A 15937-nucleotide genomic window follows, 5' to 3' on the forward strand; every position below is an offset into this window, starting at 1 on the left:
AAAAAGACCAATTTTAAGTACTACAAGAGTTAAAACGAGGTTTTAATCTAGAGCACTTCAATAGACAAAATAACAAAATTAAAATAAGTTGATACATCCTTGTTACCACCTGCGTACATCCAGGGGTTCCAGTCACTGCAGCCCACTGCTCCGATACCTATGTATAACATAGTAGAAAAAGAAGCAAGCAACTTAGTTCTTCAGCATAGGCTCTGGTAGATTCTAGATCAGACCCTGCCATTACTACTGTAATTTTATACCCCAATTGCAGTCTGCTTGCTTTAAAGCAATTGAAGCTAGTCTGTATTAAATTACAAACTCATTTCTATTTACAAACATATTTGGAACCACAAAACGACTCATCTGTTTTGAGAAAAAACTGTAAAGGACTTAATGAAAAAAATACATAAGTGGACAGTCTTGAAGCCTATACAGGAATTCCTTAACTGCTACTATTATTACTAGTAGCTTGTTTGTGATGGCCAGTCTATGCTTATTAGTCAAAATAAATGGAAAATAGCACGTATCAGCAGCAGGTAAAAAACCTCCCATGGCATCCTTCTGCATGTCCAATTCAAAGCAAACACAGAGCATTCTGACCTTAAACCTTCCCTGCCTGTTCCTGAGCCTTGCAGCCTTTCACTTTACAGGGATTCTCTGGAGACGGTGAACAAACTGCTCAAGAAAATCTGATAAAGATAACTGTTTCCTTGGTACAAGTAATCCATTCCTGAGGCTTGGCCCCATTGGGTGAAAGGCACTGCAGCACTTGCAGCTGTTTTCAAATCACGACTGGAACAGGTTAGCTGCTCCTTGCTAGAATCCAAGCTGTATAGTTCAAAAAATAATTATTTGTCTTCTTTGCCCTTAGTCTTCCTATAGACCATCTCTCGAAAGCTGGCAAGGATCTTATTCTCTCGTTTCCTTCTCTCCTCCTGGTTGAAGGATGCCAGAGCTCTCTTCTCATCTGCGCTGTAAATCTGGTTCTCTTTACGCAGACGCACAGCTTCCATTCGGCGATGTCTGTGGAGGAGAACATTGTGTTCCTCAGTATGGGCAGAGGGATTCAAGGCCCCCTCTGCATCAATCCAACAACTGACCCAAACGTTTTCAGCTTATAAGGAAGATAGCTAATCACTGCACACAAGCCTCTTCAGGAAGGAGTATGGTAGTTAGAAACTGATTTCTGAGGTGTCTGCCCTCAGGTAGTCAGGAGGGAGCCCCTTCTGCCCCAAAGATGCTAGCTGTTGGCTCTCCAAAACATAAGTGAACATGGAAAAAGCACGGCCAATCTCTGGCATTTTGATTTGTCTCACTGAAGAGCCAGCACATCACCACTGCTGTACACTGCTGTACTCAAAGACACAGGCTTTGAGTCATCTGACTTGAGCAGCATTTCTCTTGGAAATACAATGTAATTAGAACTTGGGTTAGCTGTTTTTTGTTTTTTTTTTTTAAAAAAGCACTCTTTAACAAACCTTTAATTTAGCACCTTTAACAAACTCACCATATAGCTGTAGCAATAGGGAGTTTAGCACAGATTATTGCAAAAACCCAGAGCACCTTTTTGTCTGTACTTTCAGCTAGAGTTTGGAAGCAGTTTTTCCACTGTCTAACAGAGGAAGCAGTTTCAGAAACATTACTGAATTCACTGAACCATTATCATCATGAAAACCATACCTGCTACCGCTCATTACATAGCCAGAGCTCTCAAACGATGCAATCTCTTCACTGGTCAAACCGATTTCACCTCTCCGGGGTATACGTTTCCCTGCTTTTACATACTCTGCCATTGCTGCGCCTTCACCAGGCAGCAGGGCATGTCCATAGCTTTAAAAAAAAAAGGAAGTATTTTAATCAGTTTCAAAGAGGGAGAGAAAGCCTGAGCTAAAATATCTAACTTCCCTGTTCACTACTTGCTACAGCCACACTTTTAAGCATTTCCCAATTCTTTCCCACAGACTGGCTGCTAGGGATTCATGGCAATCCCTAGTAACAACAGCTTAAGTTACTGGTTTGATCAAACTTGTTAGCAGTAATGAAGGCTGTACAAAGTCAGAATATAGACAGCATTAGAATAAAGTGTATCATGGGTACCCTACTAAAGAAAAGAAGAATTAATTTATCCAAGAATTAAGGCTAAAAAGTGTAAAACAGACTCTTTTAGCTGAATTCAGGTCAAGGTAAAGACTAGTATCACTAACTCTTCTGTCTTTAAATTTCTGGTACAGCACCTTTCTATGATACATGTCATATTATTGTAACAGTCCCTTTGGACAGAAATCTTCATGGCTGATTTACCTGATTTGATCTAAGTAATATCAGAACTGGCTACTCACTTAAGAGGTCTGTCATCTTGGGACGCATGTGTTTTAGGAGCTTCTGGGCCAATGAGGCTATCAGCTTCTGTATTTTCTGCAACAACCAAATAGTGAGGAAGATTAATACCTTGCCCTTTATTCTTTGTTATCAGATTAGATACACAGGTCAGCAACACCCAGCAAACAAATTAATGAAAATAGCACCAAGGACTTTCAATGTAAGTTTTAAAGACATGTGAACCTACTTGATCTCTCAATCCAGAGATCTTCTCCTTGAAATGTTTCATCATCAGAATCTTCACTACTTGAATCACTAGATTCCTTCCTGCTCTTTTTATTTTTCTTTTTCTTATACTTCTTTCTGTGATAAAGTCAAAGACAGACATGCTGCTCACAAAAATTTAAGAGGAATGAAAGCACTAGGAATCAAGCTCAACTAATTTGTTTCTCAAGGCAAATCTCACCTATGGAAGGATTGATTATATAGATACAAGTTGCTCTCCTTTGATAGGAAATACCTTATGTCAAAACAAAAACAATAAATCCACCGTTATGCTTTCCATGTAGCATTAAAAGCTGGCTCCCCAGCTTTCCTGAGTCCTCTTTGATCCAGGATTCTGTACATTTAAAGCTGATAGGTCACATTAAGACTGATAGTATTTATAGTTTTAATTTCAAGAGAATGCAGTCTTCCTCTTTGCCTGCCAAGAGAGTGGTGATACCCTCTAGTGACAAGCAGGTACAACTACACATAACATTTCAGAAACTTACTTTCTGTGCTTCCTTTTCTTCTTTTTGCTTTTCTTCTTATCTTCTTCTGAAAAATTAAAGTATAAATCACTAAAAAGAAATGACTAATCTGAACAAAAATTGATTTATTGCACTCTGAACAGGTAAACATTGCCTCCACCAGAATGTTTTAGTTCAGAGGTTCTTGAACATAATTTGCTTCAGTACCAAACATTATGGAGAAAATATTAATAGGAAACTACTTGCATTATTGTTCAATATACTCGTGAGTCATATGGCACGAGGTGCCTAACAGAGATCCTGTTTCCTGATGTAGGACTGTAAGCACTCATCAAGGAAAAAACATTGCAAATCCATTAAGATAGCAAAAGAAAAGTGCATATGGCTGACGCGGAAGCTCTGGAGTTTCAAGGTACCAGAAGCTGGAAGCTTTGTGTTCTGAGGAGTGCAAGGGGAGCTCTCAGACCATGCAGATCAACAGCAACTGTCTTTCTTACCACTAGAGTCTGACTCCGACTCACTGTCACTGTCCTCAGAATGTTTTCTGCGTTTTCTTTTGGATGCCTTTTGCTTTTTCTTCTTTCTTTTCTTCTTCTTCTTCTTTTTCTCTTCTAGAATGTTTTAAAAAGACAACATTAGAGAGATATAGATTATCTTGCTCTACATGTATTTTAAGATCTTACTATGGCAGCGTTCTCATCTGAAATGGAGCCCATCATGCTCACTTCATCCTAACAAAGTGAGTTAATCCTTGCAAGTCACAACAGCAGACAGCAGTTTTAGGGACCTCCAAGTTTTGAAAAAAAAGCTGTGCAGGCAAAACTAAATACCTTCTGAACTGGAATCCGAAGAACTACTCTTAGATTTTGCCTCTTCATCTTCTACAGGAGTATGTTCATCAGAACTGAGTAAAAATAAGAAGCTTATTATTCAAAACATATTTTATAATATTTAGTAATTCAAGGTCAGATATACATAACTGACAAACACATGCTTGCACATATTTTGAGTCAATATTTGCAATTAACTATTAAATAGCCAATCCGTAGCTTGAGAACTGCTTTGCGAATCACAGCACAAAGGGGAGTTCACCTGGTTAGCAATATGCTTAAATCTTACATAGTCATTACGTTAGAATTATTTAGAAGAATTCATAATCTGGTTATGACAACTCAGAAGTGACCTTCTGACACAACATGAAGTGTGGAAAAGAGTAGTGTGGGGATGAGACAGTGTTGCAAGTTAACTTGAGGTACAGCCAGTATCAGAGGAAGAGGAGGGGAAGAACCAAGACCAGCCCTTACTCCGGGTCAGGAACCTTTGGCGAGAGCCCCCAGACCTCGGGCGCCCCGAGCTCTCCGATCCTCTCCCTCTCGTTCAGCCTCCTGTAAAGGAAAACACCGTCGCTGGAGCCCGAGCTGCCACCGTTTGGCGCCTCTCCGGCCTCAGCCCCGCTCGTCAGGGAGAGGAAGCGGGGAGCGGCCGGCGGCCCGGCCGGGGGGGGGCCCGGGGCCCGCGGGGCGCTCGCCTCTGCCGCAGGATCTCCTCCTTCTCCTTCTCGTAGTAGTCGGGCCAGGCCTTGCCGCCGTGGTGGTGGCCGTGGTGGGCGGCGGCGCGCGGCCCGCCGGGGCTGCGCTCGCGGGAGCGCGACCAGCTGCGGCTCCGCCGCGGGCCCGCGCGCTTGGGGCCGCCGCGCTCGCGGGACCGGGACCGGGAGCGGCGGCCGCGCCGCTCGGGGCTGGCGGCCCGCGGCGCCCGGCTCGCCCGCGGCAGCGACGGGCTGGCGGAGGAGCCGCGGCTGCCGCTGCGGCGGCGCCGCGACGCCGGCGACTCGGGCGGGCTGCGGGAGCGCGACACGGGCGCCATGGCGGCGCCGCGGGGCCCCGGCCGCTTCCGGCTTCCGGCGGGGCGGGGCGGGGCCGGCGGGGCGGGGCGGGGCCAGGGCCGGGCGGGGGCGGGGCCGGGCGGGGGCGGGGCCGGGCGGGGGCGGGGCCAGGGCCGCGTGCCCCGGCCGACGCCGTCCGGCCGCAGCGGAAGCGGCAGCGCCGGCGGCGCAGCGCAGCGCAGCGCCCCGCGCCAGCCCTCCCGGGTGGCAACAAGGCGCCGCGGCGGCGGGTTCCCGGAGCCGGCCGCTGCGTGTCCCCGGGGGCCGCGGCGGCGGCGGCGGCGGCATGGAGGAGCGGGCGGAGGCGGTGCCAGGTAACGGCGGCGCGCGGGGGCCGCGGCCGGGCGGCGGCGGCGGCGGCGGGGGGAGCCTGGCGGGGCGGCGGGGCCGGGAGCTGTCCAGGGCGGCCGGAGCAGCACTGCCCGGCGGACAGCTCAGGGCGCCGCCGCGGGCGCCTCCGCCCCGAAGGTTCAAGAACTCGGCGCCCCCGCGGCCGCTCCGCTGGTGCTCGCCGCCGCCACGGTAGCGGCAAGCTGGGAGAACCGAAACAGCGGTAATCTGGGGGGAGGCTACGCAAATTCCGTGTGTGATGTGCCCCGGTGCCCGCGTCGGAGCGCCCCTTCCCTCGCGGTGCCATGTTTGAGCACCCTTCGGCGGCGCCGTCTTGAAAGAGCCGCTCCCGTCGCCGAGGGCGCAAGTTTCCGCGCTGCCCGGGGAAGTGCGGCGAGACGCTGCGCGGCTCGGGCGGCGGACCCGCCCGGGGGGCTCTGCTTCTCCGCGTACGGCGTGAAAGATGTGCGAGAGTGTCGGTCTTTATTTTAACAAGCAAACCCGTATTTCAGTCCCCAAAGCTATCGTGCACGGCGCAAAAACATCTGTAAGTAGCGGGAAGGCTGTTTGAATTGCGTCCGCGCTCGGCGCGGGCAGCCACGCGCAGAACGGGGACGAGGAGATGTCACCGGAGGCTTGCGTGTGCGCGCGGTGTGGCTGCGCCCGGTGCCCGGCGGGGGACAGCCTGGCATCCCTGCAACGCGCGGTTTGGTAATATTTCCAGTAGCAGGGAGCGCCGCTTGCCTGCTGCTCGTTGCTGACCTCCTATTAATTTCGATCAGGGCGTCCTTTCAAGCAGTGTTGTTTTGATCGGCGGTAGGGTCATTTGAATGAGACAGGCGGAAGCCTGCAGCGGCTGTACTTTTGCCAGCTCAATCAGTACCGCATGCGTTAAGGCTCGGCGACTGCCTCCCCGAGCGTCGCGCCCAAGGGGAGCCCGCGACCGGGAGACGTGGCTCGCTGTGCCCGCGCCAGCCGGGCGGGCGGCCCGAGCGCGGCACCGCCGCGGTACGGCACCGCCGGGAGCGGTGCAGGCCGCGGCGTTCCCCCGGCGCGGGCTGCGTGAGGTCGTGTCACCTCCCGAGCAGACGCACGGGAGCCGCCGGGCCGGACGCGAGGCGGGGGGCCCGTCCCGGCGCTGAGCCAGCGCAGCTTGGGGCGCCCGGGGGGCCCGCGGGGCTCGGGGCTCGCCCCCGGGCGCGCCTGCGGCCTGCGGCCTGCGCGCGCCGCGCACGCGGCCCCCAGGCTGCTCGGCTGCCTCGAAGGCCCTGGCGCGTGGCCGCTCACCTCTGCGCCCCAGCGCCCGGGCCGGCAAACCCCGGCCAGACCGCCTGCCTCGCAGGAGCTTTCCGAGCCGTCGCTGCGTAATTCTTGAAGCGCTTTGAAGCGCTTTTACGCACAAGTTATACAATCCGTATATACATGGCAGGTACCGGCATCCGTATCAACTGCTGATGTCAAAAAAAGCTTCTCTGGCGTTTAAATTCAGTTATATCAGGATTTATGTAATGGGACTGACAAAAAAAAAAATACTGCCTGAAAATACTTCAAGGCATGAATGGTGGAAATTAATATTTTTGAATCCTTCAGAAGCAGTGGTGTTTTAAGCATTCCTCTACCAAATAATATTTCTGTGCCTAGAAGCAGTTTTAGGCAAGATAACTTGAGTTTTGATTGTTACTGAGGGCCCATTTCCTAAATGGCCTGTTTAATAAGTTTTACTCATTTTAAAATAAAACACTTTTTTTCATGACTGGGAACATTTCTCTCTCTCTTGGATCTGTAAAGACTTTAAAAGAGTTTTCTGTTCCCATAAATTGTCTTTTTTTTAAAAAAAAAGGGAGGGAAAGAGCTCTTCAAATTGCTTAACTGTAAACTTGTTGCTGAGTCACATTTTTTGTCTTCTCCCCAAACACTGCTTCTTTACACCTTTACTTTGCATTCTCAGAGCCTCTGTCCCAGAGTTTCCTTGAGTCACTTCTATGCATCAAAATAAAAGTTCCTGTTGTATCTTTTATTTACTTTTTCATTTCCAATGAAATGAAACAAATCATTTCCATACTTAGTTCTACGTTCTAGCCTGCATTCTGCCAATGCAGAAAAGAGCCAATGGTTCTTTTAATTAGTCACTGTATGAGTTTTTGTATGAACCAAATCCCCACTTTCTAGGCCTATCTGAAAGTAAAAGATGAGAAAAAAAAACAAAAGGTATGGGCTGGATAAAAAATACTCACGTTGAAATTCTGCAGTCAGGTGAAGAAGGAATGAGTGGCAGCTTCACTTAAATTTTTCAAGTTAGCCAGAGCATTAACTCTGTCCTGGTCATAGCAAGATGACAGTGATGTTCCGATTTTATACTGAAATATGAAGTTGCCATGGCAAGAAGCTTCAACAAAAAGGGAAAAGTCATGGAGATGGTGCAGCTCTCACAGCTAGGCCAACGTGTCTTAATTTGGCCAACAGTTTTGTGCCTGAGGTAAAGCAGTTTGAACCTGACTTTTGAGAGCTGATGATGCTTCAGGAGCAGGACTCTTTCCAAATCAGTGCTCATCTTCGTCTGTAGAATTTCCCATTAATTTCAGGAATGAGATCGGCAGTGGGGAGAAGGAAATTCCTTAAAGCAGAAGTGTGAAAGGCAAAGAAATGGTCTAATTTCAACCACTGGACATTTTTGGAGGAAGAAAAGAAGAACAGCAGATGATATGTTAAGAATTAAAATAATTATAGTATTATTTTGATTTAAGATAAGCTCCTATGTAAAAATTGCTAAGAATATTTATCAAAGAACAAAATTCAGTTGAAGGGTTATAAAAGGAAAAAAAGGACTTTTTTTTTCCCCTCTGATCATCCCTTTTTAGTATTTACTCTTCCTCACTCAGCCCTCGGAAAGAGCCTATAAATAAACAGCAATCAGCTCTGTCACATTCAGATCTGAGAGCTCTCTTCAAAGGGCCTCTTCTGCTACCAGCTGCACAAATGCAGGGAGCATTGCAGGTGGTTTTCCTGCTAGAGAGGCTCTAAAAGCTGGGCAGGACCATTTTATTGCTGATACATGCGCTAAGGGAGCTGCAGTCGTCTGCGCCAGTGTCTGTGGTGGCCTGCTGATGTTGCTGGTTGAACTTGACAGAAGGACACTTGGTCTTCGCGAAGATTTTTCAGTCTTGAGCAAGAACCTCTGTGATTCAAATTCACAAAGTCTGCAGAAAGGAAACGCTGATCAGTAACCAAAGACGGGAAAAAATTTAAGATGTTGCAGCCCTTCGAGGGTTCGTGAGCAGCGACGTTTCGGAGACGCGTGTCGCTGATGACCAGAAGTCAAAGGTGCCGGGAGGTGCCGGGGCGGTTTGTCAGCGTGCTCGGGTCCCTGCAGCCCCTCGCAGAGCCGAGCCTGACACGTGCCGCCGCGCGGCGGACAGCGCGGGACGCGGGTCCCGCCAGCGAGCGCGACGGGCCCGCGCCCTGCCGCTGCTCCCGGCTGCAGGCGCGAGCTGCTGGCTCGGCTCGGAGCGCGGCGGCGAGCTGCCTGCTGCTCCCGCCTCGCTCGGCCCTTGGCTGCCCCAGGCAGGGCCGCGCCGCCGGGGCCGCGCCCGGGGGCTCCCGCCGCCCCCCCCCCCGGCCGCCGCGCCGGCCGTGGGGCAACGCCAGGCCCCGCCCCGCCCCTTCCCGCCCCCGCCCCGCCCGGCCGCCGGCGGGCGGCCCCGAGCGCGGCCGAAGGGTGCCGAGGCCGCTCGGGTCGCGCGGCCGAAGGGTGCCGAGCGCGCTCGGGTCGCGCTCGGCCGAAGGGTGCCGAGCGCGCTCGGCCGAAGGGTGCCGAGGCCGCTCGGGTCGCGCGGCCGAAGGGTGCCGAGCGCGCTCGGGTCGCGCGGCCGAAGGGTGCCGAGCGCGCTCGGGCGGGGCGCCGCGGCCCGCAGGGGAGGGCAGCGCGGCGCAGCGCCCCCTGGCGGCCGCGCGGCGGGGGCGGCGCCCGAGGCCGGCGAGCGGCGGCGGCCGGTGCCCGTTGTGCGCGGAAGGGCGGCGGGTTCCAGCGGCCGGAGCACAGGTAACGCGGGCGCTTGCCCGCCTCGGCGCCGCGGGCGGCCGCCCTCCGCCCTCCCCCCTGGAGCAGGGAGCGGCGGCGGGCACGGCCTGGCCGCGCGGCGGCGCGGGGCCGCCCGTCAGCGCCGGGGCCGGGGCCGGGGCCGGGGCCGGGGCCGGGGCCGGGTGTGTCCCTGCCCGGGGCCGCCGCCGCCTCTCAGCGCGGGCGCCGCGGCGCTGAGGCAGGGCCGCCCGGGCGCTGCCCTCGGCGGAGCCCCGCCGCGGCCGTTTAACGGCGGAGCGCGCGGCCGGGCCGGGCCGCGCCGCCTCTCCGCGCGCTGGGCCGCGCCGTGCCGCGCCGTGCCGCGCCGTGCCGGGCCGGGCCGTGCCGTGCCGTGCCGTGCCGTGCCGGAGCCGGCCGGCGTCGGCAGCGCGGAGCGAGGTGCGGTTTGCCTGCCGTGCTTTCGGCCGCTACCTGGCCGTAGCGGGATCCCCGCCGCCGGCACTGGGTCACCGTGTGGCTCTCTGGCTGCCGCCCTGCCGATCCAGGCTGCCTCCAAGTAGCATTTGCTACGCCAAGGAAACTTTCGTGAGGAAGAGGAAGACCTTCTGAGCGCTGATTGCCAAGTCACGCATTTTGATGCGTTTTGCGTTTTGCTGGGGCACGCTGAGCTGGAAGCGACCGCAGATCCATCGGTTTGGCCGTTCACAGCTTCGTTATGAACGTGCTGCCTCAGCGTCCGCGCTGCAGACACCAACCGGCCTTGCAGAAATAGGAGGAGGGGTAAAAAGTTTCTCTCCTTCCTTTTTTATGGGCAAGGAAGTGAAATATCCGTAGTGTTCTCATTAACCTCACAGAATGGTAAAACACGGGTGCACACGTTTTGTTATCTGGCTAACGTGTAATTGTGATGTTGTCTGGCTGCTCGTAACTATATCTGGAATATTCTGACAATTTAAAAAAAGTTATTAATATTTTAAAACAGGAATATTGAGGAACCTAAATCTTACATCTTCTTTGTTTTCAAATTTACCTTATTTGCTGTTGAATTACACTGATATTTTTTTTCTCTGTTCCTCACCTGGCTATCTCATCTGTTAAGAACAGAGGCTGTATTTGGAATTGCACATATTTCATGCAGAAGGTGAAGGGGCAAATAATAAAAAAAGCAAGTATATGGAGTGCTGTAGCATATAAGCTTATGAATAATAGCTCAGGCTGAGATTCCTTTTTTCCAAAAAAAGGAGCAAACCCAAAAAGGTGGGAATTCTGTCATGCAATTTAAACTGTAAATCTGTATTTTTACTAACTTGATACCTTTTATTTCCTGTCTGTAGGAATGGAGGACAAGAAATTGATTTCTGCAACAGATACACAATATTCTAGTGTGCTCCTTCAGTCTTTGAATGAACAACGTGGCCATGGACTTTTTTGTGATGTTACTGTCATTGTAGAGGACCGGAAATTTCGAGCTCACAGAAACATCCTTTCTGCCTCAAGCACATATTTTCACCAGCTTTTCTCAGTGGCTGGGCAAGTAGTAGAATTGAGCTTTGTAAGAGCAGAGATTTTTGCAGAAATACTTAACTATATTTATAGCTCCAAAATAATCCGTGTTCGATCAGATTTGCTTGATGAACTGATTAAATCAGGGCAACTCTTGGGAGTTAAATTCATAGCTGATCTGGGTGTACTGCCATCAGAAGGAAAAAGCATGCCAAGTGAGGCCAAAGATAGTGCTTCAGAAACTGTAACTTCTAGCCCAGGTCAAAAGGATGCTCAAACACAAGTACCTGCAACACGGCAAGAGAGTCGAGAGGTAACAGGTGGGATGCCGGTTATAACAGAATCATTCTCCTTGCATGGCATACAGTATGAGACTACAAAAATTACAGTAAGTGATTCAGATGATGATGATGATGTCATCTTTTGCTCCGAGATTGTTCCCCCAAAAGAATGTATTAAAGATACCAATGCTGCAACCCAGAACCAGCTTTGCCCAAGCGCTCCTGGAGTTTCTGACCAAAAATCGGGTGGCAGTGGTGGCTCTCCTCTTCTGACCAACACCACAGCAACGCAAAAACTCACTTCATCCGCCAATCAACCAAGTCCAAACCAAACACAATCAAGTGCCGAATCACCTGTCGCTTCGACACCACAGCATTTGACTCCCGATATCATTTTGCTAAACCAGGCTCCACTCAATTCATCACCCAGTGTCAGTTCCTCACATCAAACAAATGTGCCCCCTACAATTAATTTGCTTGAGGAGAATCAGCAGCCATCTAAGAAAGATTCTGTAACTGAAGTGGACACAACTGCAGTTGATGATGATGAGGAAGATGTTGAAGATGATGATGAAATCATTAGCTCTTCTAGTCCTGGTTCAGTCAGCAGTAACTCTTTGGTTCAGCAACCTTCTACACCCAAAGTAGCACCCTCTGAAGGTTCAGGTGTACAGAAAAAACAAGTTGTTACATTTTCACAAGAGCCATCTTCTAAACCTGGAGAATTCAAAATAAAAATCTCAGATGTTCTTACTGGAAACAACAAGGAATTTAATGCAGGTATAGCATCAAAACATGTGGCGGAAGGGCAGAAAATCATAACCTTAGATACAGCAACTGAAATAGAAGGCTTATCCACAGGTTGTAAAGTTTATGCAAATATTGGTGAGGATACATATGACATAGTCATTCCTGTGAAGGATGATCCTGAGGAAGGAGAGGCCAAACTCGATGAAACGCCCAGAACATCTGGCGATGATTCTCCAAGCAGGAAACGCATGAAAGTAAAGCACGATGACCACTACGAGCTTATAGTGGATGGAAGGGTCTACTACATTTGTATTGTATGTAAAAGATCATACGTATGTCTGACAAGTTTACGGAGACATTTTAATGTTCATTCCTGGGAGAAGAAGTATCCGTGTCGATACTGTGACAAAGTTTTCCCTCTGGCAGAATACCGTACAAAGCATGAAATTCACCACACTGGGGAGCGAAGGTACCAGTGCTTGACATGTGGCAAGTCGTTCATCAACTATCAAGTTATGGCCTCGCACATAAGATCAGTTCACAGTCAAGACCCTTCTGGAGATGCCAAGCTTTATCGTTTACATCCTTGCAGGTCTCTGCAGATCAGACAATATGCATACATTACTGATCGCTCCAGCAGTATACCTGTAATAAACGAGGATGGAATTGTTTATCATGTTGACGCAGGAAAGGATGGTGCTGAAGGAACAACGTCTAATCCTCCAGCGAAACAAATGACCTGGGATGATATTTTCATTCCGCAAGGAAATGAAGCAATTTTTAAACAAAATCCATCAGAGGGAAGTACTGAATTTGAGTTTGTAATACCAGAGTCTTACTGAGATGCATTAAATGCTGGGGGACAAAAGCTTCAGTAGAGAAAAACTGCAGCTGTTTTCAATGAACTGTTAAAATCATTGTAAAACAAATTGTTAAAGTGAAAATAAGTTAACTTGTTCTGCCAAGCCATCAAATGGTAATACTCAGATGGATTAGCTGCAAGTAATTTGTAGGAGAAATTCATCTGAAAGTTTACTTGAATACAGAGTAAGACATTTCCAAGGAGCTGGCAGTGTTTTCTAGTACATTAATTTTGATCAAAACATAGGGCTTTGTAGCTTGGAAAGGTACAGTTTCTTCTAAAGAACTAGAAAAAAAAGGCTTCTAAAGTAATTGAGGTATTTCCTGTACCCACATTTATTATGTAAACCCTTTCTTTCATGTTAGCACTTTAATGTTTAATTGTGTTTAGACATTAACCATGACAACAATAAGACAATAAGATTTTTCACTGTAGTCTATTGAATATGGAAATCCCACAGCTCGTGGTCTTTCTGTGAACAATGCTTTACTGCAAGGGTCCAAAATAACTGATCCAATAGTTTGGAGTAGTATATTTTTTGAACTAGCATCTTAGTTCTGCTTTTATAATCAATATGAATGAATCAGTTATCTTCATACAAATATTCTTGCCAACAAGAAACATTCAGTTTGGGCTAACTTGAACAAACTTTATTTATACTTGGCAATATGGTGAGCAGAGAGTATTCAGTGGCTGGGCCATTATATTTTATTCTTTTTGCAGAGGGGAAAAAAAACTAAGCTTAATAGTGAAGAAGTTTAGAACATTTAGGAAGGAGATAATTTTGCATGTTAAAATCTTGGAGAATAATGTTAAGTTTTTTTTACTGCTGGAAAATATGCCTGTAATTTGGAATAAATTGCTATTCCTTTTTTTGCTCTTTATGAGCAAAATGCTCAGCCTGGTGAATCTGGAGAAATGCTTCAATTTGATATTTAAAAAAGAATCCTTATGATACATTTTCTAGCGGAAGGCTTTGAAATTTACTTCCTAAAACTGAGACGTAATGGAAGTGCTGTATCAGCTCAGCAGTGAGACTACTCTGGATCTTTTATGACTATTTAGCTTGATCTTTAAGTGAAACAGGAATTTGGATATTTCTCCTCCCATTTAAAGGGGGTGCAATCATGAAGAGTAAACCAACAATCAAAAAAATAACCCCCCCCATTTCCCATAATATATGGTATAATTTCTGTACATTTCCCATAGCAGAGACATCTATTTTCAGTTTATTATATGGCCCCTTTTTTCTTCTTGCAACTGGTACATGTTTAGACACTTAGAAAATAGTTAGTAAAAGTCCAACTTGAACAAGGTATAGTAAATACGAAGAAAAAAAACACAACAACTGTTCACTGGAGTCATAGTTTAGCATTTCAGATTTAGTGACTTACTTAATTTTTGTAAATGGTAATATGAAAATTGCACAGACGTTTTAGAAATGACTGAGAAAGATTGTTGTGCATAGAACTAGTTAGTTATTGGTAACCTTTCATTACTTAAATTGCAGTTAAAAGGTTTTTCTCCTCTTCTCATGTTTTAAGTAAACATCTTAATCCTATGACCTTCAATCTTAAGGTTTTAGACATCCAGTATTCTTGACAGAAGGCTATTTAAATGGTAAATGATTCAAATGTAGCTTGAGCTATAAAAAAGGGTACCAGAGATCAGTATTTGTAATGATGGGAGAAAAAAAGGAGAATTTGTTTACCTTCTGTATGTAGTACTCAGCACTTATTTTTTTTAGGCAAAGAATGTGATAGACATGGTTATTTTCAGATCATGTTGCAAACTGCTTTGAATATAAAGGGGTATGCTTTCAAATGTTACAGGTTGGCTGTTGTCTGAGATGGCGTTTTGGCACTTAACATAATCCTCACAAGGAATGAATATTCATTGCCTGTATTAGCACAGGTTGCTCTGACTTAACTAGCTGTGTGCTACGTAGAAACTTCTTAGACTTTTTGTCATGAAAAACACAAGGTTTTTTGTTACTGACATTGTGACATATCTGGAATTAAGCGTACATTGCAAAATATACATTCATTAATAATGAAAAATAACAGCTATCGTATTTGCTGCTGATATATTTAAAACTTTAAATTAAACTGTGCCTACTAAAGGTCTCTTTTTGCAGGAAAACTGGAAAATTAGGGCTTTGTAACTGTAATTGTATCTTTGCTAGAAGACTCGTGCTTGCATGTGTCTCAGGGTCTTCAATTTTCCTTGGAAGTGATTTTTGATATCCAAAGTCCAGAGATCATGTAAAGCATTTTTTAATGTCACTTCCAATATTTATTGAGTTGGAACATGTTATATCCCTTCTTTTTAAACTTTTTATGGGGCCATGAGCTTTTGTATTTAGATTTCTGGCTATTGCACTTATAGTTGTTTTTTGTTTTTTTTGTAAACATTTTATTTCCATTTTAATGATAATTGTTATGTAAATATTAAGAAATTGGCTTTGAGATAATGAAAATAAAAAGACTGAATCCAAAAAAGCAATTAGCTAAAAATTAAAAACGTCAACAGAGATTGGTAGCAAAGCTAACAATCATTTATATACATATGAAAACATTACCTGATCTGCTACAAAACATATTAATGATGACTGCATCCTCACTGTATGGTTTCTTTTGGGATTCATACCACAGCATTCCAGTATATGAATGAAACAAATATTGCGATAACAAAATTGATAGATTACTTATTTATTTTGTACTGTTAAGGCATGCAGTGTATAAAATGATGCAAAAGCTGACAACTGTATGCATTGAACATTGGGTCTACAACTGTTACCTATGAATGGTTCTGTGTGAAACACTGATCATTTTTACCAGGTCTCTAATGTATATAATTGTACAGTCTTTCCTTAACACACTTTTTAAAATTGTGTTCTACTTTTCATTAATAAATACTTGATATTAGTTCTTAGAGCTTTCTATGGCAAAAATAAAAGGTTTAATTCTAAAGATGTGTAACATGTTTCTTTTCAATGGCAGTCAACTTTGACAGTCTATTAAAATAGTAATGAGCTCTGACGTTAGGTACTTTTTGCAGCTGAGCACTTTTTTCCGCAAGGAAGTGAATTAGCTGGAAAAATCCACTGCATAAAGTGAACAGAGTTTTGTGATACCTGCTTATTCTCAGAATAGCTGGAGCTGCTGTGGACTAGTCTGTCCAACCACTAATGGGGTTGTAAGTGGCCTAAAAATTAAGAGTAACATGTATAGTGAC

General features: G+C 47.0%; 2 protein-coding genes across 3 annotated transcripts; one reads left to right on the forward strand and one right to left on the reverse strand.

The window, feature by feature from the left end:
• Positions 1-739: 739 nt before the first annotated feature.
• On the reverse strand, positions 740-4808 carry NKAP (NFKB activating protein; the record flags this gene model as incomplete). Its single annotated transcript, XM_062584669.1, has 9 exons — positions 740-1023; positions 1681-1830; positions 2340-2415; positions 2567-2682; positions 3093-3138; positions 3569-3682; positions 3902-3975; positions 4376-4456; positions 4600-4808. Coding segments are annotated over 9 exons (1041 nt in total), but the record flags the coding sequence as incomplete, so codon positions are not given.
• Positions 4809-5204: 396 nt separating this feature from the next.
• ZBTB33 (zinc finger and BTB domain containing 33) lies at positions 5205-15672 on the forward strand. 2 transcript variants are annotated; one of them, XM_062584783.1, is made up of 2 exons: positions 5205-5270; positions 10639-15672. In XM_062584783.1, the coding sequence occupies exons 1-2, from the start codon at positions 5243-5245 to the stop codon at positions 12678-12680; spliced, it is 2070 nt and encodes a 689-aa protein (XP_062440767.1). In that variant the 5' UTR covers positions 5205-5242; the 3' UTR covers positions 12681-15672. The 2 variants fall into 2 exon arrangements, with proteins under 2 accessions (XP_062440767.1, XP_062440768.1); XM_062584784.1 differs by lacking the exon at positions 5205-5270 and adding an exon at positions 9752-10084.
• The last annotated feature ends 265 nt before the right edge of the window (positions 15673-15937 follow it).

This window comes from Rhea pennata, chromosome 11 (assembly GCF_028389875.1).
Source record: "Rhea pennata isolate bPtePen1 chromosome 11, bPtePen1.pri, whole genome shotgun sequence".
NCBI lineage: Eukaryota > Metazoa > Chordata > Aves > Rheiformes > Rheidae > Rhea > Rhea pennata.